The 22,618-nt window shown below is 37.1% G+C and overlaps 4 protein-coding genes across 5 annotated transcripts; 2 read left to right on the top strand and 2 right to left on the bottom strand.

Moving 5' to 3' along the window:
* The first annotated feature begins 339 nt into the window (after positions 1-339).
* On the top strand, positions 340-3,902 carry LOC113041559 (tubulin alpha chain-like). The gene is made up of 4 exons (XM_026200163.1): positions 340-477; positions 2,181-2,403; positions 2,487-2,635; positions 2,718-3,902. Exons 1-4 carry the CDS (start codon positions 475-477, stop codon positions 3,696-3,698), a joined length of 1,356 nt encoding a protein of 451 aa, XP_026055948.1. The 5' UTR covers positions 340-474; the 3' UTR covers positions 3,699-3,902.
* A 333-nt stretch (positions 3,903-4,235) lies between these two features.
* LOC113041558 (melanocyte protein PMEL-like) lies at positions 4,236-8,854 on the bottom strand. The gene is given in 11 exon segments (XM_026200162.1): positions 4,236-4,648; positions 4,845-4,938; positions 5,041-5,246; positions 5,327-5,432; positions 5,506-5,655; positions 6,021-6,386; positions 6,474-6,635; positions 6,714-6,854; positions 6,977-7,123; positions 7,831-7,944; positions 8,732-8,854. Coding segments are annotated over 11 exon segments (1,680 nt in total). The 5' UTR covers positions 8,787-8,854; the 3' UTR covers positions 4,236-4,509.
* A 2,622-nt stretch (positions 8,855-11,476) lies between these two features.
* Positions 11,477-19,359, bottom strand: LOC113041557 (cyclin-T1-like). 2 transcript variants are annotated; one of them, XM_026200161.1, is made up of 9 exons: positions 19,144-19,359; positions 18,340-18,421; positions 18,123-18,251; positions 16,520-16,580; positions 15,123-15,185; positions 14,960-15,005; positions 14,423-14,586; positions 14,032-14,102; positions 11,477-13,836 (listed from the first exon to the last, which is right to left on the bottom strand). In XM_026200161.1, exons 1-9 carry the CDS (start codon positions 19,311-19,313, stop codon positions 12,598-12,600), a joined length of 2,025 nt encoding a protein of 674 aa, XP_026055946.1. In that variant the 5' UTR covers positions 19,314-19,359; the 3' UTR covers positions 11,477-12,597. The 2 variants fall into 2 exon arrangements, with proteins under 2 accessions (XP_026055946.1, XP_026055945.1); XM_026200160.1 differs by having other exon boundaries at positions 14,960-15,185; positions 19,144-19,358.
* Positions 19,360-20,836: 1,477 nt separating this feature from the next.
* tmem18 (transmembrane protein 18) lies at positions 20,837-22,362 on the top strand. Its single transcript, XM_026200159.1, has 5 exons — positions 20,837-21,016; positions 21,219-21,336; positions 21,545-21,599; positions 21,685-21,778; positions 21,906-22,362. Exons 1-5 carry the CDS (start codon positions 20,924-20,926, stop codon positions 21,999-22,001), a joined length of 456 nt encoding a protein of 151 aa, XP_026055944.1. The 5' UTR covers positions 20,837-20,923; the 3' UTR covers positions 22,002-22,362.
* Positions 22,363-22,618: the final 256 nt, after the last annotated feature.

The raw sequence follows: 22,618 nt of genomic DNA, 5'->3' as shown, positions 1-22,618 counted from the left end.
TCAGTTGGGCCAGAGCAAGAACAGGCCTTACTGGGGATTTCGAAACATGAATCTTACATTATCCGTTATAACATAAACTGATTATTTCCATTATTAAAGCTAAAGAAGAACATAATCTTTTGTTTTGATGATTAAAGAAATTTTCCCATATCGTGCGTTTTGATTGCTTTCGTGAAAGGGAACGTGTACAAACATAAAGATGATAACAGGTTTCAATATCAACCACATTGTGGGATGAATACCATACAAATGTTGGTAAGGAGATATGAGATGTGCTGCACTGATTTATATCGGTCACTACCGGCTGTGTTTTAATCTCCCTTCCTCGTCTCGACGTCACGCTCTTTCTAGCTCCTCCTCTTCATCATCAACTGACAGTCTCAATCTTGGACTGTACTCACAGTATACTCCCAACAATAAAAAAATTTCTTGCCTGCTGATATTCGCCTCACCGCTCCCATCCCCTCCAGAACAATGGTGAGTAGCATATTTTTTCTTTGATTTCAAATAACGTTGCGCCAAAGGGTTTAGGCCATAAATGTTTGTGTCGTTTAATCCTTGTGTTATTTTGTTCAAAGCAGCTCGAGCGGCTTTTCTTTGTCATTCACCGCGCGCCCTTTGCTTAAAATGGAGGCAAATTCGCGACATTGCAACAACGCAACGCCGCAAAAATATATATATAAAATAATCTTAGGTATTGTAATGCACAGAATGATACATTTAAAAATAATATTCGTACTACATGCATTCAGTTTAGAAATGCCTTTGCAAACGCCTGCAGGATTACATTCATCCATCTATCAATCCATTCATTCATTAACCCACCCAGAATGGTTTGTTCGAAAATATATATATATATATATTTTATAAATGACAGGATCATGAGTTTTTAATGACGCACATTATAAAATAGTGTAACATTCCACATCAATTAGCTACATTTACATAACAGTGCACCTGTTTTGAAGGTGCACCTCCAAAACCACCTTACATGATGAAATCATTTTTACATATTCATGCGAAATCATAGCCAAAATAGTAGGCATTATCTCAGATATATATATATATATATATATATATATATATATATATATATATATATATATATATATGTATGTATGTGTGTGTGTGTGTGTGTGTGTGATAATAATAATATTAAATTACAAATTGCAGCTTAATTAAAATCACAGTGTATTATATTTAATAATTGTGACTTAATATCTTTAAAAAAATGCACAAATGTAATGATTGTTTTTTTGGGGGGTTTTCACAAGCTCTCTGTCGTCAGAGATTGCCATAGAATTTTCTTGAAATTTGCATCCACCCCTCCTCCCCCCTGCGTGAGGAGTAAACTGGGTGGGGACTGCAGCTGTCTGCAGAAGCTCATGTCTGGCCTGTGCAGCAAATGACTGGATTTCTATTCCTGTTCTGTTCCACAGCTGTTATTGTTTCCATTCAAATTTTACATTAAATGCTTTCATGGCTTTCATTATTTTGATAAATATGTTTTTATTCAATTCTGGGACCTGTCTTTTTATCATCACGATGTCTCATAGGGAAGTTTAGCGGTGCATCTAAAAATGAGTGGTGACCAAATCTAAAAATAAAGAAAAATGTTAATTTAAATCAAGCAGCATTCTGGATTCCTTTCAAATGTTGGTTACAGCCACTGAGACAATTATAAAAACCTACTTAAAATAAATATTGTTCCTTTATTGAAATCCATAGTCTCATGTAGACCATTGAGATGACTTAAATGGGAAAAGGTGGATTTATGTCATTGTTTTTTTTTGTTCTCTTTCAACGGCTATCAGGCACGCTCTTGCAAGCCTGTTCTGTGTGGGTGGGGGATCTGCCTTATTCCCATTCTGCTGCCTCATTCCCTTTGAATAAAGAGAACTGACTGCTTTCTTTGTTCATCCTTTTTGGTAACCTACTAATCTTTATCATGCCACAATAGTTCACTTCACTTGTATGCCTGTCCTTAAGATAAATATCATTTTGCAGGTGTTAACAATGCATTTATGATTCCAAAGAAAGACTTTTAGACATTTATGGAACATTTCTGATGCAATGTCAGTTATGTGTCTATTGTTGTACCCAAAATATTAAACACATGCAAATGTCAACAGAATGATGGTGCAAACCTAATAAAAAGATTTTCCCATTCCTTTGCACAGCGTGAGTGCATCTCTATCCACGTTGGTCAAGCTGGAGTCCAGATCGGCAATGCATGCTGGGAACTCTATTGTCTTGAGCACGGCATCCAGCCGGATGGGCAAATGCCCAGCGACAAGACCATTGGAGGAGGTGATGACTCCTTCAACACCTTCTTCAGTGAGACAGGAGCTGGAAAACACGTCCCCAGGGCTGTGTTTGTAGACCTGGAGCCCACGGTCATTGGTAAGAGGATGGGACTTGATTTAAGTGATGATGATTGTGCATGTCATAGTGCTCCTGTCACTAAACATTGACCATCTTTCCAGATGAGGTGCGCACTGGTACATACCGTCAGCTGTTCCACCCTGAGCAGCTCATCACTGGAAAGGAAGATGCTGCCAATAATTACGCCCGTGGTCACTACACTATTGGAAAGGAAATCATTGACCTGGTTCTGGACAGGATTCGCAAACTGGTAGGTAGTTATAAATAAAGACATACATAAAATGGATTATATATTATGTTGGGTCAATTTACAAACTGTTTTTTATTTTCAGGCTGACCAGTGCACAGGTCTCCAGGGTTTCCTGGTGTTCCACAGCTTTGGCGGTGGAACCGGTTCAGGCTTTACCTCTCTGCTGATGGAGCGTCTCTCTGTGGACTATGGCAAGAAGTCCAAGCTGGAGTTCTCCATCTACCCCGCTCCTCAGGTCTCCACCGCTGTGGTAGAGCCTTACAACTCCATCCTGACCACCCACACCACCCTAGAGCACTCTGACTGTGCCTTCATGGTAGACAATGAGGCCATTTACGATATCTGTCGTAGGAATCTTGACATTGAGCGTCCTACTTACACCAACCTCAACAGGCTGATCAGTCAGATTGTGTCCTCCATCACAGCCTCTCTCAGGTTTGATGGTGCCCTCAATGTTGATCTCACAGAGTTCCAGACCAATTTGGTGCCCTATCCTCGTATCCACTTCCCACTGGCTACCTATGCCCCAGTGATCTCCGCAGAGAAGGCTTACCATGAGCAGCTCTCGGTGTCTGAAATCACTAATGCTTGCTTCGAGCCAGCCAATCAGATGGTGAAATGTGACCCACGTCACGGCAAGTACATGGCTTGCTGCCTGCTGTACCGTGGTGATGTGGTGCCCAAAGATGTGAATGCTGCAATTGCCACCATCAAGACCAAGCGCACCATCCAGTTTGTGGACTGGTGTCCAACTGGTTTCAAGGTTGGCATCAACTACCAGCCTCCCACTGTGGTTCCAGGTGGTGATCTGGCTAAAGTGCAGAGGGCCGTGTGTATGCTGAGCAACACCACAGCTATTGCTGAGGCCTGGGCTCGACTCGATCATAAGTTCGATCTGATGTACGCCAAGCGTGCTTTTGTGCACTGGTATGTGGGTGAGGGTATGGAGGAGGGTGAGTTCTCAGAGGCCAGAGAGGACATGGCTGCCCTTGAGAAAGATTACGAAGAAGTCGGTGTCGACTCCATCGAGGGTGAAGGAGAAGAGGAAGGCGAGGAGTATTAAATTGTTCACTAAATGTCTAAAACTAAAAACAGTAGACCGGTAATTTACACACGATTTACATCAGGTATCAAGTGTAAAGTCTACTCCTAAATGTTAGAGACACATTCTTGATCAGTTGTTGTATTGTTATGGCCAGTATGATAATTATTTGTGGAATTTGCTTGCCAAATTTTGACTGAATAAATTGATGGTGATGTAAAAAAATCTGCTGGTATGCAATTCTTTCAAAATCTTTCTTGTGGATGTTAATATAAGATGACAGTTTTAAGTAATTCCAGGCATTCAAGAGACGTAATCTTCTTACTAACCAGTTTCCACAGGTTTGGCTTCCAACCACTTTGGCTGAAGGAAAAGTAGATTAGTAGTCACTCAGCAGTTGGTATTAAGGGCATAATTTTTTTAGGTAAGTGCAAATGTTACAGTGTTTATATATATATATATATATATATATATATATATATATATATATATATATATAAAATCCAGAATATCTGCCACCAATGTCTAAGATAAAAAGGCCATAAAGTAATAGCAGCTTTTGTGATATTTTATTCAATTGCTTAAATGCTTGTTGGCCAATTTTCCGATTAAAATTACAGTACAAAATTCTATGTAGTGTAATGAAAAACATGACTTTGTAGAAAAAAGGATTTTGGTTCAAATAGGTGTATAAAAGAATACAAAATCTCAATTCAAATATTAAAGATTTAAAAAAATGAGATGGTAAAAAAAAAGGTTTATATGCTTTTACACTATTCAGAATAGCGCTAATGCAACTTCAAATTTGAATTGTAAAGTTTTAAAGGAAAATTCACACTACTCCTTTTTTCTGATTGTGCGTCTGCTGGTTTACCAGGCTCCAGAAGAGCACTGGCATTGAGCTGACGCCAGTGTCTTTGGATTGGCATGCAGCAGGTTCCTCAGTCAGCCTTTGATACCCTTTAAGACGCCTAGAAAGTTGCAAAAACAAGGCCAGTTAGTGCTTTCCAACCAGTTTTGCCAGTTAATGTTCACAATAATTTGCTTAATGATTAAGCTTTAGGAAATCTAGAGGAGCAGGTTGAAAAATGAATTATAATTCATGAATAATTCATGCCAGCTGACTAAATCAGTGCATGGATATTAAGCAGTATTGGAATGACTTACTTATATGCAAAAGCCACAGCACCTATTGCCGATACAATAGTCAGGATTCCCAACAATAGAGCAGCGGCACCTGCAGATGTCAACCTGGACCCTGCTAAATGTTGCAGAGAAATAGAAGCATGTATGATGAATAAACAGCACTGCTATCATTTTGGAGCACCATGCTTTATTTTTAACTGTAAATAAATGAACTCACCAATGTTAATATTAACCCTGGCATTTGTGAATGCCAAACTGACATCATTTGTCATTGACACGTTGACACAGAAGATCCCAGAGTCATTGAAGTAGTGTCGAAGGATGAGTTGGCAGTCTGAGGAGGGGCTAACAGCATTGCAGATGGTCGTGACTGGCACATGGCAGTCAGCATCCGATACTACAGTGCACACTTCAGTGGGGAGGCTAGAAAGAGAAGGTAAGGTCGTGAATTCTCCATCAGGCTGTATTTTGTGGTTCCAGCTACATTTTTTGCCAGGTCTCACCTTCCTTGGCAGGAAACTGTGAAATCAACAGCATTCTGCTCTATTTCCGTTAGCAGAAAACCATCAGGTACAGCCACCTGGACGATCTGCACACTCTCAATGCCCTCTTGAGAACACAAACTTGCATTACTCTTTGGTATAAACATAAAATTGAATGCTGTTGAAGGGAGGAATCTCACCAATAATCTCAATATCAGTTGAGAAGGATCCATAGCGGTAAATCACACAGTCATTTGTGTTTGGAGCCTGACGCTTTATTGTTGATATATGGGCCTGGTTTGCAATGTAGTCTTCCTCCGCAATCACCTCCTTGTCAGCAGCTGGTGTTTCTAAAAAGTGTTTGTAAATTTATATGTGACCCACGACCACAAAACCAGTCGCTAGGGTATATTCTTAGCAATAGCCAAAAAAAAAATCTTTAGGATATTAAGTAAAGAGTATGCTCCATGAAGATATTTTGTATATTTCCTACTTTTAATATATCCAAACTTAATTTTGATTAGTAGTATGCATTGCTAAGAATTCATTTGGACAACTTCAAAGGCGATTTTCTCAGTGTTTAGATTTTTTTGCACCCTCAGATTCCAGATTTTCAAATAGTTGTATCTTGGCCTAACAAACCATACATGAATAAGGCAATAAGGCAACTTTTTTACTATTTTCACAGCTGTAACCACCAAACCATGCAGTGCACCTTCAGTGATGTGTTCATTCAGGGGGATGGGGCTCTCAGAGGTGAGGGTGTTGGTGGTGGGACGGGCCTCAGTGGGAAGGTTTGGTGGAGTGGCACAAGATGAATCCGGAATAGCTGCTTGAACGACAACTTGGGGCTTGAAAGCTCCAGCTGCAGTGTAGGTATGTGTGACGCTGAGTTCCCTGGAGATTACAGTGCCACTGCCATCGCCGAAGTTCCAGTTAAAAGTCACGTCTGATCTGCCCAGGTATTGGCTGGGGTCATGAAGGGTGATGTCGAAGGCCACTGCTCTGTTCTTGATGAATTTCCGATCACCTTCATCTTTGTCATTCACCTGCGTCAGGGAAACCGCAAAGGGAATCTGGTCTAGAAACACAGGGATTCAATATATTGCATTACTTAAACTGTAAAACAACTTGTTATTAAAAGATTAATATTATGAGTTATGCATACCGGTGATACTGAACTGTGTGGATGCATATCCAATCGGGATGAATTTCTCTTTTTGCCTGTAGTGATAAATGACAACATCCATCATGTAAGAGCCAAGAGGAACGTCATCAGTTCCGATGGTTAATGATGAGGACGGGCCGTCGCACACCTGCCAGTATTTACCTGTCAAACACAACAGAGGATTGTCAGGAACGTTCAGATAATTGCATATAACAGTACAGTAAGTCCTTCTTTCCTTACCACAGGTTTTCCACACAAACACATATGGAGGTTACTTGTCCCCTTGTCTAGAAAGGAGAGGAGCATTAGGGAACACAGCGTTCCATTCACCTACAGAGTTCTCCTCAGCATAGACAGGCTCACCCTCGTGGAACTGTGTGCCTAAATTAGACTATAATTATTGTTCAAGCTTAATACAACTGCATTTGCTGGTCATAGTGCTGGCAGCACAATGTAAATAGATTTAGTCTTTGTAAACAGGGATGAAGATGACTGAAACATACCATTTATTGTGCAATTTTTTGCCCAAACAACTTGTCCATCTGGCAGGACCTTCTGGTTGTGAGGGAACACAATGTCAATGGTGAAGGTGATTTTGGCACCAGTCAAAGTGGGTGCATCATTTCCCACATCAAAACTCAGCTGACCTCCTGTAGAAATGCACAATTATGCTTTTATCCATACTCTACACACACAAATAAAGGGTAGTGATGCCACAGAAAAATCATTTCGGGGTCCTCAAAGAACCTTTCAGTGATCGGCTTTTAAAAGAACCTGTGTTGAGTGTGGAGTTTAACATATAAAGATTGTTTTGTATAATGGAAGATATTATCCTCCAAAAATATTCTTGGAGCCAAATGCAAATAAAGAACATTTAGTTTTAAGAGTGTAGAATGATAGTTTTGGGTTCCCCAAAGAACCTTTCAGTGATCGGTTCTTTTCTTAGTGTGAAGAAAAATGTAAAAGAATCTTTTTTGACTAAGGGTTTTTATTTTAAAAAAAAATTTTAACCCTGTTTTTGTCCAAGGATTTTTCATGGAAACATGGAAGACAATAGAACAACGTTATTTTAAGAGTGTACATCAAATTATTCATAAAAAATAATTCACATAAATTAATAATTCATTCATTCATAAAAATCTAATCAAAGTGCATTCAAGAAAATATTTTATTAGGTCATGCACTTCCTTTAAATCAAACCCATGACTTTGTGGTACAGAAATGCTAATGAAAAAACTAAGCTAAGACTACAGTTTAAAATGATAAAAAAAAAAAAGAATTACATGTTGATGCAAACATATAGTGTAGAAAATCTGTCTCTTTCTTTCCTTCTTTTATGACTGCAATGTATTATTACCTGTCCAGCTGTTCTTGTAGCGTGGGTCTCCATCTTTCCACACTGGGAACCGTTTTGTATTCCATGTCTGATTTTGATTGAATCTGGATTTGGAGTTGCTTCTGTCGACTTGTCCTTATGCAGAGGGAGATAAAGGGAAATTTAAATAGTATTTAGAGAAAACAGTAAATTTGAGAGTAAAGGCACTGGAATCCCGTTAACTCTCATTTGACAATGAAAGTCACAAACTTTAAAGTCTGGAGACTGAGAGGCGGGGCATGTGAATCATCGAGGATCATTCAGCACACTTTCTGCAGTGTTACCCCAAATCCTGTGCATGTGATGGTCAGCTGTCCATGTGACCATACTTTCGGCTTTACTGCATAAAGCCTTGCTTGCTTGCTTTAAGAGCACATAGCATAACATAAATCAGAATGCAATGCTACAGTTATGAATAATTGAAACCATTGCATTATTGGTATTAGAACCATTACATTAATGATCTTGGTCTATGCTGTTTTTTTTTTTTTCAAAGTATTTTATGTATTATTTCTTATTTGATCTGATTAGCTAACACATGCTTCAACAGATCTTGGAAATTCTCATGTGCCACATTGTTACTGAAATCTGAATGACTATAAGGAGGTCAAATGAGATCAGGACATTGTCTCGCATCATTAAGTCTGCCTGAGGGTTTAGGAATGTTAGTAGTGCAGGTGAAATAATTAACTATTACAGTAAACAGTTTTGTTTTGACTTTCCTGATATCCAGTATTCTCTTGAAAGCAGTTTAAAGAACTCTGCACTAAGCATAATATCTTGTTTAGTGAAATCCAATATACAAGAACATGATTCTATGGCTATTGGATACAGTTATTATTAATTAACACAATAATATTGTGATATTGAAAAGTTTACTTACTTGTTAAGGCCACAGACAAACAGGTCAGTATCAGTATTCTTGAAAGTAGCTTCATTGTGTCACTTTGTTTTTGGCACCTTAATGACTTTTAGCTTCAGAAGCATCGCTCTTTATACAGACGTGTCCTACATCCGGGGCTGCAAGCTCCTCCCATCACTTAAGACCATCCATGTGTGCAAACAAACTCACACACATAACTGTGTAAGATTGTGGTGATGCTGTGCAAGAGAGTTATCAGATTAAGATTTGATTAATGGTTAATTATGCTATTTGATTAAACTAACTTATTAATTGGCCGGATCAGTCATGCATGTGCAGTTAGAGCCCGATTGTTACTTAAAACATCCCTATCCATTAAAAAAGTTAAAAAAAAATCCATAAAAAAAAAAAAAATAAAAAAAAAATATATATATGTATATATATATATATATATATATATATATATATATATATATATATATATATATATATATATATATAAAGTGTATATAATATTTTTTTACCTTATTGCTCCAAATAGTTTTTTATGTTTAATAGTATAGAATGGTTGATTTGCAATCTTGAGACTTATTTATTTTACTTTGAGGGGTCACACTGAGATTAAAAACTCTTTTCCAGGCTGAGCTTATTTTAATGAGGAACATAGTTAGAGAATGCTTACATGTGATTCCAGAGGACCTGTGTGTGATGCTTTTGAAAGCTTTGTTTCTTAATTGGGTCAGTGGCCATAATCTTACGCTTTTTTATCTTAACATTTTTAATAGCCTTGCAAACGCAATAGACTGCATTTTGAGATTTGGTCCTAAAAATAAACATGCATGTTAGTTTTGAGATACGAGTGAAAAACAATGTTATAGATAGATGGAGGGAAATTGTGTTGGATTTACTGTAGACGGCTGGTACAGCATCAGTCATGTGAGACTAAGGATGGCGGACTCCAAGAACAATAAGAGTCTGTTCATGTCAGAGTGCTCATTCACTAAATACTGCAAGAATTATCTACATTTTGTGAATACTAATGCAGAGAGGTTAACAGGTTCATTTTTGCACTGTAGTTCAGTGAATTACTTTCTGAAATATGAGTAATATGCATTTGACTAAGGATGGGGGAAATGCTCTTAATTATCGAAAGTAATTGCACAATGCAAAACATCTTGATCGCATATTAATTTTGCTTCATTACCTTTGAGCAAAAAATAATTTACTTTTTTTTTTCTTTGGATTTGGGTCTGAAATCTGAATTATGACACTCTAATTCAGGCAATTTTCCATATAAAGGTGTCGATAAAACAATAAGTTACACATTCCGGCTAGACAAATATGTCTGGAATGGAAAGTTAATCAGGATTACAGCAGCTCTTGTGACTTTTTGGTTTACCCAGATTTTTGGCTCTTCGGCATCCTTACAAAAAATAATCTTGATCTTCAGAATTGTTCTGAATAGCCACATTTAACATTCCTTGTTTATTCTCATATCTCTTTATTCACTGAATTCAAAGGCAAACCATGAAGGTGTTGACATCAGGTGGAAGCAAAACTGCTCAGTTTGTCGTAGAAAAATCTGAAATGTGAATTTACTGCAAGAATCATGAGTAGAACGTCTGTCACATGATTACAATTTACACGGCAATCGGTCAGAAAAACACCCACAGGAATGTTTTTTTCATAAAACAATATTGTACATCAACCACATTTATAAAAAAAAAGGAACGGAGTTCACAAAAATGCAAACTTAACTTCTCACAAGAAACACCCCAAAAATTCAATTCAAAACCTGAGAGTTCATGTGGTACCACTAAAATACAATTTACTGTACACTTGATAAAACGCTATATTCTTGAGACGGAGGTACATAGGTAAACAGTGGTGACGTGAATTGCATTAGACCCACAGAACGCCTTCTCATCAGTCTTAGTCTTACTGAACCAAACTAGAAACCAGCAAACACAAAGCTGAAACATGATGGTAAACCTTCAAATTCTACTTTGGAACGATAAAACCGGGACAGGAAACGAGGAGTGCATCATATATGCTAAACCAGATCTATTATAGCTTATAGTGTTTCATATAATTTCACAATGTTCCTGAAATGTGAAACAGAATCCCTGCTAACATCTTATTAAAAGAATGCAACATTAAAGCACAATTTACTCTGAAACTCCATTTCATGCTTCCACTAGAAATACTTTTGTCTATAAATAGATCAATGAAAGTCATGCCATTAATTCAGGGCAGTTATTAAGTGCATACAAAAACATGATCACGCAAGATATGAATATGGAGACGATCTTGTTAAAGGTACAAACCGACTGGCTCAAAACTTTTAAGTTCCCACCAGCTTTAATTTCATGAGTTAGGACCGGATGGCTTATCATTGACATTTCCAAACTCCAAAAAAACATGACCTTGATACAATCACAGGGTTAAACACAAATGGAGGTATTACAGCAAATAAACAGGAGTGTTCAAATACAGACAGATGACAAATACCTAACAGACCTTAAAAGACACAGCATTTTTAAAGAGATAGTCATCCAAAACTGAAAACTGAAGATACTTTGGAGTACAAACATCAACCCCCACAGACTGTCATTATATGGAAAAAATAACTTTTGCGAGAAATAAGTCGTGTGCGCAAATGACAGAATGTACATTTTTCGGCAAACTATCCCTTCAACATAAAAGAAAATAAATCATGCTATGATGGACAATATAAGGGTAATCATTTATAAACAGACAGAATTAATCTTATACTGTTGCCTTTTTTTTTTTTTTTTGCAAAGAAATACAAAAAAGATAGTTTCACCGAAAACTGGTGGAAAGATGATTCATTGGATTGTATTTTTACCCATCACAGATTAATTTTAAAGGCCATTTATAAGTCAGTTACATTCTAAAATGACAAATAGCCTGTATCTGATAGCATCTGGGTTTGTGAAATAAACTGAAACACAAGAATGAAATGAGTACAAGCTGGACATCCTGTTGTGTATAGTGTATCATATACGAGCGTGAAATTCTACAACCATTTAAAACAATGACTGCATCTGACTCTGAATCTAGAACCATAGGTCTACTAGACAAACTTTCCCAAATTAGACAGGTTTTCTTTTTGGAAAAATGTAAAAATAGTCCATTTACAGAAGCTGAAAATTACAAAAAAGAGACACCACAGAGATTTACCAAACAAAATCCAAACATTACTTCAGTGACTATTCATATATTAGAAACATACATTTCGATGTAAATATTGGGGATTCGTATGTCCATTCTCAAAACGTACATTACGTGTCAAGTAAATACAGACTGGGAAGCAGGTTACAACAGTAGAAAAATAAATCCAGATATCGTCTGACGCATTCAAGCAACGACTGCTAATAACTATGGTTTTAAAAGGCTAATAATAAATACCATACTCGATAAAAAAGACATTGTTAGCAAGACTTAAATCCATACATAAAACAAAATCATTTTTCTTTTTTTTGCATTCAGTTAGACTTTTTAAAGAGGAAAATGGGTCCCTCTCATTCAGTAATACATACCCTTAATTCCATTATGCTTTTCTGTTAGCGCGGATATAAAATTGAGCAACATTAAAAATAGTATGTACAATTTGTTTTCAATAAATAATATTTTTGCTTTTTTTTTTTTTGCCATATTTTGTTCTATAATAACATTATTGCCACAGATGGGTGTTGTGAACACACTCGCCCGCACAAAACGCAAGACAACATGAGGGCAAAGATTCACCAGGTACATTTTTTGCCTTACATTACTTTGCTGTCAAACTCAATATCACAAAGTTGGATGCACAAAAGGAACCCAGGATTCCCAAGACGATTGATTTGAATTGAGTGGAAAAGGGTTTATTTGGGCAGTGGCGGCAGAGATGGAGGTGGTTCTGAGGGTAAAGGTGGCGCCTGTGTTCCTCCGCGAGCGCTACCGCTGTACCGATAGTCTCCGTACTGAGAGCGATAGTCAAACATCGGCGGTTGCGCTGGCTGAACGCCCTGTGCACTGAGCAGCGAGTTCAACATGTCAAACGTGTCCTGGTATTCGTTGGACTGGCTGCCCGTATTGTGTCCGTTCGTGTCTGCTTTGTCCGATTTGGAATGCGAATAGTTTCCCTGATGGTGCGAGAGGCTCAGCGAGGGAAGGATGTCCGACCCCTGACCCATCGCGTGGGAGGGCACGCCGGTGAGCGCCGGCAACTGAAACGAGTTTCTGGACGATTTGCTAACTTTCGAGAGATGGCTGCCAGAAGGAGGATCAGGCAAGTGGGTCCTTTTTCGGGATGAGGATGACGAAGAGCTCATTCGCATAGGATCACCTGAGACCTTTTTGCTACTTCCTGATGAGCTGGCAGAACTCGAGTGTTTTTGTGATGAGGATGAGGAAGACGATGTTGATAAAGAGGAAGAGTGGTGGTGGTGGTGGTGATGGTGGTTGGACCGCTCTCTGCGTTTCACACGATTTTTCCCATCTTCTCCTGAGCCACTTCGCCTTTCAGGAACTCGGATCCGCACTTTAATGTCCTGCTCGGATCCTCGACTGCTGCTACTGCTGCTGTGCCCCCCGCTGCCGGATTGGCCTGGCACTGGGAAGCGCATTTTTATGGAACTACGTTCCGATCGCTCGTCCAGCGGGATCTTCAGGACAATGGGTGAGGGTTTGTTTAGGTCTGAGGAACTAGAGCTGGACTGCTGGTGGTGATGGTGCTTCTCCTTCCTCTGCTGGTTCATGAGGGCCTGGGCGGCAGTGGCATATCCCTGTTTCACACTAGCCTCCATATTCACCAAATTCCGCTTCTGCGCCGCCAGCACGTCTGCATGCTTCACCCGATACTCGCTCAGAGACATCTTAGCAGGCGCGTGAAGCTCGTTGGTAGCGGGCAGCTCCTTCGCAGGAGGCTGCCAGTGTTGGGATGAGGGAGCGGTGCTGTGGTCGTCAGCTGAGGAGTCCATGGAGGAACCCGAGGGTGGGCCAGAGAGGCTCATCAGCCCGGCCAACGTGCTGTCAGCCGATGCCATGGAGATCATATTCATAATGGCATCAGACTGATCACCATCTTGACCTTTTGATTTCTTGGCAGTTTGACCCGCAGCCTGAAGCAGAACAAATAAGAAAAAGATGAGTATGAAATGTATATGGTCAGAACAGAGTGCTGATCAAAAGTTTGGGGTTAGTAAGATTCTACAAGAACACATTTTAAATAAACGTAATTCTTTTGCGCATTCTATTTATCGGAAAATTCCGAAAAATCTAATTGTTTACAAAAAAAATTATGTAAACCGACTTACTTTCCAGTTTCTGATACGTTTTAAGCGGCTGGGCGTCTTCTCCAAGATCTGCAGGAACTCATGAGTAAGCTCTGTGAAATCATTAACAAAACCTTTAGGACTTGTGGAAAACATATAACTTGAGAAAAAATAAAAAATAAACATTTAAAAGGCTATATAGCTTCTTTTCCTGGCTAAACTCCAAAAATTTCACCCAAGTTTACACTGCAGATCTTCAAACAAGAGCTTATTAAAAATCATAAAACTGACTTTACATGTAAACTGAAACAAATAAAACAATGGTTTTATATAAAACAAATATAAAAAAATATAAAAACAACCCTCACAACCTTTTCTAAAACTCTAGCATTACACTCTCTATTACAGAGACAATTGCCATTTAAATACATACCATCCAACAGCTCAAGGGTCACCGTGGGGTCAACATACTCCCACCAGTGTTTGCTGTCTGTGGAAACTGGAATCTCCCAGTTGGACCATTTGCAGGCCAGATGAATACAAACACAAGCTACGATGGGTGGACTGTACTGCAGGCAAAATGTAGTCAAGTGGAGACTGCAGCAAAAAGAGCACCCACGATTAGAAAAACATGAGTAAAAACAAGAAACTATTTAACACTCTTCTAACTCTAAAATGATAAATACATACACTATAATTAAAAAATTTTGGTGGTCAATAAGGTTTCTTTAATAATATAATACTCCTATTCAGAAGGGTGAAAAGTGACAGTGTAGACATTTGTATAGTTACAAAAATGTTCAATTTCAAGTAAATTCTCTTCTAACTTTTAACTTTTCAAAATGTGGTAGTCTACACTGCAATGCAACATTGACAGCCATTTACTTCAAAAACAGATGTTCATTTAAGTATTTTTGATCTAATTTGTAGTAAAAAATGTAACCTTTGAAAAACTTGAAAATCGACATACCTGTTTGTTGCCATGAAGTATGAGGTTTGAGCTAAGTCTTTACTCGCTGGAAGAACAAATGGAAGGCTCATAATCAGATTTGAAATCTGTGAGCTTGGTGGGCTAGAAGTACCCACTACTGAGCAATACGAAGCACAGTTTACTGTGAGCAGCTGGTTCTCACCTCGCACAAGCTGGGTACACTTGACAACATGTGTGTGAGGATGATCAATGGTGATCTCAAAAGCTGGAAGGAAGAGAGCAGACGAGAAAGAGACTTTTAGTTTTTGGTTTGAACTATAACGACTCTTTAGAAGTGAAGCCCCCACACACAATTTACACACTGAGCAAGTGAATCAAAAGCATGGGTCTTCCTGTGCTTGACTGGTGAAATATCTTAGAGCTCCATGCAAGTGGCCTGTAGGGCAATTTGGTTATAGTCAAAATTTTCAAAACAAATGAGCATCATGGGCACCGGAAGAGAATTTTCCAAAGCGGAGGACATATCACAATAATAATAATATAACAGCAGTTGATACCATTACCATCTCATGATTTAATATTCTGTAAAACTGTTTTGCTATAGCACACAATCCAAAAAAAAGATATTCATAGTAACAATTTTTTTATAATGAAAGAGATTTGAAGGCTAAATGCTAATGAAATTAAAACAGGGTTTCTACGAGTCTTATGAAGGCAAATTTAAACATTTTAAAGACCATTTTATGACCAAGTAAATAAGAAAAAAAAATAAAAAAAATAAATAAATTATATATATATATATATATATATATATATATATATATATATATATATACATATACATACACACACACACACATATATATATATATATATATATATATATATATATATATATACAATTAAATTACAAGGGATAAAAATATATATAATATGACCAATATTGTAAATGTCTTGTATTAGTAATGCTTCACAGTTTAAAAACAATCAATAGATCTCCAATTTATTTATTTAACAAAAAACAAAGTGCTTGGATACCTCTGCTTCCAATCACTATGGGAATATCTTTTACTGTCCCTTCTGATATACATTTTTCACAGAACATGCAACGTTTAAAACCATGAATTATAAATCTAGAACAATCTGTTTCAATTTAAGAGCTTTTTAGGCCTTCATTTGTGGAAGGGTGAATTAAGACACGCAGAAACACTGTAAAACAGTTTTAGTTGAAAAAGTCAACTAAAAATAAATTAAAAATAAATTATGATTTAAGCAGACTGAGGTTGGTACTTGGCACTGATACTGTTGGAAAAAAGGGTACTGTTACATGTGTTTTAATTTAATACCAGATATTTTTTCATTTCTAGTGGACTCAAGATTAACACACAAAATAGATAGCATTGTGAAACCACACACAGGTATTGTGCATTACCAGATTGAAATGGAAATAAAAATGACTAAGTTGACAGTAGTAATGAGGAGTTTGTAATAGTCCAGTCGACTTCTGGGAATAAGCAGTTAATGAGAGTAAATGTGGTTATTCTGTGCATCTCTCTAGTATGGTGATTCACTGACTCAGTCTTGCCCTTCCAAACTTACCCAGGGTCTGCAGTATAATGCTCTCAAGAATGACCAGGTCTTGGGCTTGTTGCAGGTATGTCTGAGATTGAGAGGACAGGCAGGTTACTCATATGGTCTCTTGGTCATGGACTACATACTCACTCTCATCAAATTATTAAGACCCTCTTTTTGCACCAAGCCAATCACCTTATGACACAAGATATGCCCTTTCAATTCATAAATATGATAGTTAATGAAGATTAACAGTTAAAGACTGAAGAAAGTTTACACATATCCAACCTAAGAGGAAAAAAAAAAAGATCAATTCAGACGAAAATATAGAAATATGTGGGTTAGACAACCTGTTAAAAAAAAAGCAATGTTATGGTCGATGCTGTGGTTCTGCTGCTTAAGACTAAATTTGATATTTTAGATTAGTTGATGCAAATATTGATCTGATATCAGTAAAATAAAATAATAACATTGTGGGTAAATTGTAAGCCCCAAAGACTGGAGAGAAAAAAATAAACAAATGGGATTTTTTTTTAAACCCATTATTCATCAAGGACATTCAAAAGTTAAAGGTCCAATTTGTATGATATTTGCAGTAAAATGTCCAAAAACCACTAGGCTAGTGTTATATATGTTGTCCAGCTGATTACTAACAATATCTCTAATGTTTTCAACTACTTGTAAATCATGAGAAAATTCCCATTCTAAACAGTGACAAGGGGCAGTGCAGTCGCCTATCAATGACGTTAGTTACACCTTTACTGACGAAGAAACCACATGACAACAGTGTGTGCACAAATGTGGAAATAGTTTCGCGACAAACTTCAACTAGAATGAAATGCTGATCTCGCTTGTGTTTTACTCAACAGGAGAGTTGTTGTGATTCGTTTCTTTACAGAAAACGTATGCTATTATAACAATCAACAAAATTAGTAGTATGGGGCATATACTCCAAACACGGGGCATCGCATCTCTAGACCCGCGCGAGGACGCATCTGATTGTCTGATCACGTCTTTGCATTGACTTTGTATGTAATCTACTCGCGCAAATTGTTGAACTCGCGTTAAATCCATGATTTATCTTTGTCTGATTGATGCCCGTCAGCAGTTGGATAGAAGACAACACAATCTATCATTCCACGCTCCTTGTTAGCCTCATCAAACCACGCGATTGTTACTGTTTTGATAGTCGCCCTCTCGTGGCATGTCCTACAACCTGTACCTTTAACTATTTCTTAAATGAATTATTCCTTTCATTAACTCTCCCTCATTTCAGTGCACACCTGTGACTTACTTTCTTCAGTGGGACATAAAAGAAGATAATTCGAGAAATATCTCAGTATTTTTTGTTCACAAAACCCTCAAAACATTAACAAAAACATATTTTTATGTTCAACAAAAGAAAGAATGTTATACAGGTTTGAAATGACATAAGGTTGAGTAAAAGATGACAGAATTTTTGGGTGAACTATTATTCCTTAAAGAAATAGTTCAATCGAAAAGTAAAATTCAGTCAAAAAAAAACAAAAAAAGTACAAATAATTTACATTTAAACAAAGCAAGTAGATGGAAGCAGTGACTCTCACAGATGGTTTGAAGACCGTCTTACATACACTCTATCATTACTTACATCACTCCTGGTGTCTGGTGACGGGTCCTGAGGATTGAGACAGGCATGGGTCACCTTAATCACATGCTCCAGCTTGCGGGGCTGTTCTTCCACCTTCGCGGCTAAAAAGAGAGCTGCAGGAGCAATCACCTGCACAGCACATGACACAAACAAAGAGGTTAGAGGGTCCTGGTTAGAGAGGATTTTAATAAAACTTGTGGAAGGATAAAGCACATACATTACGGTGGAAGCGAGTGAAGGACTGGATCATGTAGAACCGATGCATATACACAATGGCAGTGTTAATTGTAAGTTGAGACCTAATGGTCCAAAGTTAAGGATTTTAACACAAACACATTTAAGAAAACAGTACAACTGCCCAACTCGACAAACTCAGTATTTCAAAAGGATCATAACAGCTACATGAATGAAGCAATCACAGATGAATGATTTCATTAAATCCTTCTATTTTAATACATCAGCGGTGCTACCATTTTTAAAGACACAGTAGAACCATTCTTCCAATTTAAAAGTGAAAGTACTCACTCCTGACAAATTTTCCTTTAATCTAAGGAACATTATTAATCTAAAATAAAACAATAGCTCATATTCTCTCAATTATTACATAACTGTATCAGACCTTCCCTCCAGCAGGGCAAATCAATGTATGTTTAATTACTACTAACAGATATAGGTTTGGAATGGCATAGGTAACAAATATATCTAATAATAAAGTTTAAACAAATGGTATAATTAAGAAAGTAATGGAGAATAGAGAGTGGGAATGGCAATGACACCGGCTGCGCTATTGTTCAGTAGGCCCCGCGGCCTAAACTAAACCAAAAACACAAAACTGGGACATAAATCTTTTATTCCGTTTGCCTTAATCCACAAGTTTCACAATACAAAAGGCGTGTATACTGGTAGAGCCGTTTCTGGTCATTATAATGCTGAAACTCAACACCCCAGAAGCCGCCCGAACCGGCGTCAGTCTCCTCAGAGCGACTGCCGAGAACGACGCCTTACAAACTGAAAAAGATACACGTTGAGCCGCTGTCCCATGTCCTGCAGGAGGTTAGCAGCTTGCTGTCGGTACGAGAGCTCTTTGTCGGGATCAAGTCCCGCTCGGCGAGATGGGCTGTTTTCGATTTGTTCGCGCGTGAAGTACCATTTATTGTTATTTTGCGAAAGCGAAGGGAACGAAGCCGCCATTACTGAGAAGGACAATGTTTTAAAATCTCACTGCGTCACAGGAAGCGCGTCATCGCCGGCTGGCGGTGCGGTTTGAAATTTAACCCGTTCAGAACTGGACACAAAATCGTCTTTATTTCTACTCCAAATGCATCCATTAATTAAAATGAAACATTTTCTGACAATTTTAGTATTTGGTAGTTTTAATTATTATAATTTTTTGTAATGGCCATTACAAAGCTAAAAACCCAGATATAATACAGGGCTCTACGCTTACTTTTCTTTTTTAACTAAAAAAATTTAGGAGCATGTTCTACATTTTAGGAGCACCCTACAATCAATAATCCAATATTTGACAAAAAACATAAAACTGTCAAGTCAGCAGTCTTCCCCATGATTGTTTAGCCTACAGAACTAGACCTTTGCAGGTGTTTTGAGTTCATTAGCTGATTAGGGTGTGGCACCAGGTGTCTTCAATATTGAACCTTTTCACAATATTCTAATTTTCTGAGATACTGAATTTGGGATTTTCCTTAGTTGTCTGTTATAATCATCAAAATTAAAATACATAAACATTTAAAATAGATCAATCTGTGTGTAATAAATGAATATAATATACAAGTTTCACTTTTTGAATGGAATTAGTGAAATAAATCAACTTTTTGATGATATTCTAATTATATGACAAGCACCTGTATTTAAAAACACAGTTCATTCATAAGCGAAACACCGCTGTGTTTGAATGGAGATGCTCAGTGGCTCCACTGTGACTTTTTCAAACTATTTGACGATAACGAAATAGAGCAAAATCAGACAATAGGGATATAGTCAATGTAAGTCACTTAATATTAACTTCTTGTTTATAGAATTGTTGTATTAAATCAGTATCACATTTATCACAGTACACTAGGGCAAGTTATTTATTTTTCATTGGCTCCAGTAAAAAAAAAAAAAAAATGTTTTAATAAGATGAAGGCAAAAACACAATCCTTTGAAGCTCCCCTGAGCTCAATCTCACTGGTGCTCCTAAATATGTGTTCATGTTCGCACTGTAGAGCCCTTTAAGGGTATATTATTTAAAGAAAACTAAATGAAACTAAAAAATGTATCGCATCATCTATATTTAAGTCTTAGTTGACATTTACTTGTAACATTTGCTTTAACTTTTGTAGTGCGAGTATCACAATCGTCCAGGTGACTTTTATTTTGAATTTACCTTTACTACACGTCTTCTTTCATTTATTGAGACATTCTTGTTCCTTTTAATCCGATGTGGGAATTAAAAATATATATATATTTTTATTTCAACCCAGTCCTAAAATTTTGTAGAAATAATAATAATAATAATAATTATTATAATAATGAAACATTTAATGTTAATGTATGTGAAAGGGACTTGGACTTCAAGGAGGCGAAGGATTTTTTTTGACGTTTCGAGATACTTAAAAAAAAAACTATTGAACATAAATGACATAAAACATAAAAAGTCAGATTAGAACAACCAAAATAAATATAGCTTTGATGGGCGGCAAATGAGTTTCTGTTGAGAGAAAAGGACAGTGACGAATGCGGAAGTGTTTATGTTGTAACTGGTTTAGTTGGTTTAGTTCAGTGTCGTGTACTCAGATAAAATGACCGAATCTAAAGCGAAAAATGTCAGCGCTATTCCAATCGATGGATTCAGCAATGTTCGCATCACATCATTATGGAGCTTTCTACAGTCTGTAAGTTTACAGCAAAATTACGTTTTTTTATGGTTCACATACAAACGATCCAGAGTTTAGTTGTTATTTTGTCAGTACAACTGAGGCCACGTGTATTAAGTAAAGAAAACGTGTGTGTGTGTGTGTGTGTGTGTGTGTGTGTGTGTGTGTGTGTGTGTGTAATTAGGAAGAACTAGTAATAATCCTGTGATCTGGTTTGCAGGTAGACTGGTCTGAACCCTGGCTGATGGCTCTGCTGGTCTTTCATGTCTTGTGTTTTGCTTTCACCATCCTGTCCTGCAAATACTACCGCGTACAGATCTGTCATTTTCTCCTAATGGGTGAGTTTTTGCACTAAAAATATTATCAGAGAAAATGGATACAATCATATTAGAAAAACACAGCATTAACTTTCTGAAAAGATTACATGACAACCAACAAAATATGTGAATTGCTAAAGTACCCCAAATATCATTTACATTTATTTAGTTATATAAAATATGTTAGGCATTTATACACCAGATAACGCTGTATTTCTTTTCTTTTCAGTCGCTATGGTTTATAGTGCAGAATACCTGAATGAGCTGGCAGCGATGAACTGGAGGTGACCATATACCCTCCATAACCCCCTGACATTATGTTATACATGTTTTATTGTTATACTGAACATATCTGCATTCTGTTTTTAGGTCTTTTTCAAAGTTCCAATACTTTGATTCAAAAGGAATGTTTATTTCATTAGTATACTCAGTCCCACTCTTGCTCAACACTGTTATTGTTGTGGTAAGTTTTTCCTTTCAGAATATTCTTCTTCATATAAAATACGGCAATATGCATCTTATTAATTGTACAGAGTATGTTAACTTGGTCAAACGTTTGGTATTGATTATACTTAAATCTGTTTTTTTAGGCTGTGTGGGTATGGAGGACCTTCTCAACCATGACAGAATTAAAGATAATGCAATTAAAGAGAAAAGCTGCCAGAGAGAACAAAAAAATGCAGTAGAAGACATGAACAGGATGTGCTCCATTTATATACTGTCCAGTGGTGGAGGGCAAATATAGAGAAAGAAAAGACTGTTTAAGATGGTGTGATCATTAGAAAATATGTGTTGGTGAAGGTGCTTAAGTGTTATTTCAGAATGCTGATGGATGCTCCATGGAATATTTGATTTGATCAAATCATAATACTATCAAACCTATTGGAGAAAGCCATCAACTGTATTATGTAACCGCTTTGTGTACATACTGACCATTCCAGAGCTCAATATTGCTTATTTGTCTGTTGTTAACATTGAAAAACCCTGTTTTTGTCAAATGTGTAAATTGGGTAGTTATGTCAATAAACTGAATGTTTTTTTTATAGACTTAGATTTTCTTTTAATGTTATACCTCTACATCAGCAACTGAGATGCACAACCACTTAAGTCTAAGATCACATTAAAAGATAATTTATTTTAAACCTTCAAATAAACAAAGTTTTGTGATTTTTATTTTGTTTTTAAGACGAACATTAAACGAATAGTTAACCCTAACATGAACTTTTGCTAAAAATGTACCCACCTTCAGGCATTCAAAGATGTAGATGATTTAATTTTCTTCATCGGAACAGATTTGGAGAGA

This window comes from Carassius auratus, chromosome 23, assembly GCF_003368295.1.
Source record: "Carassius auratus strain Wakin chromosome 23, ASM336829v1, whole genome shotgun sequence".
Taxonomy (NCBI): domain Eukaryota; kingdom Metazoa; phylum Chordata; class Actinopteri; order Cypriniformes; family Cyprinidae; genus Carassius; species Carassius auratus.
This window is presented reverse-complemented; position numbering and strand designations above follow the sequence as displayed.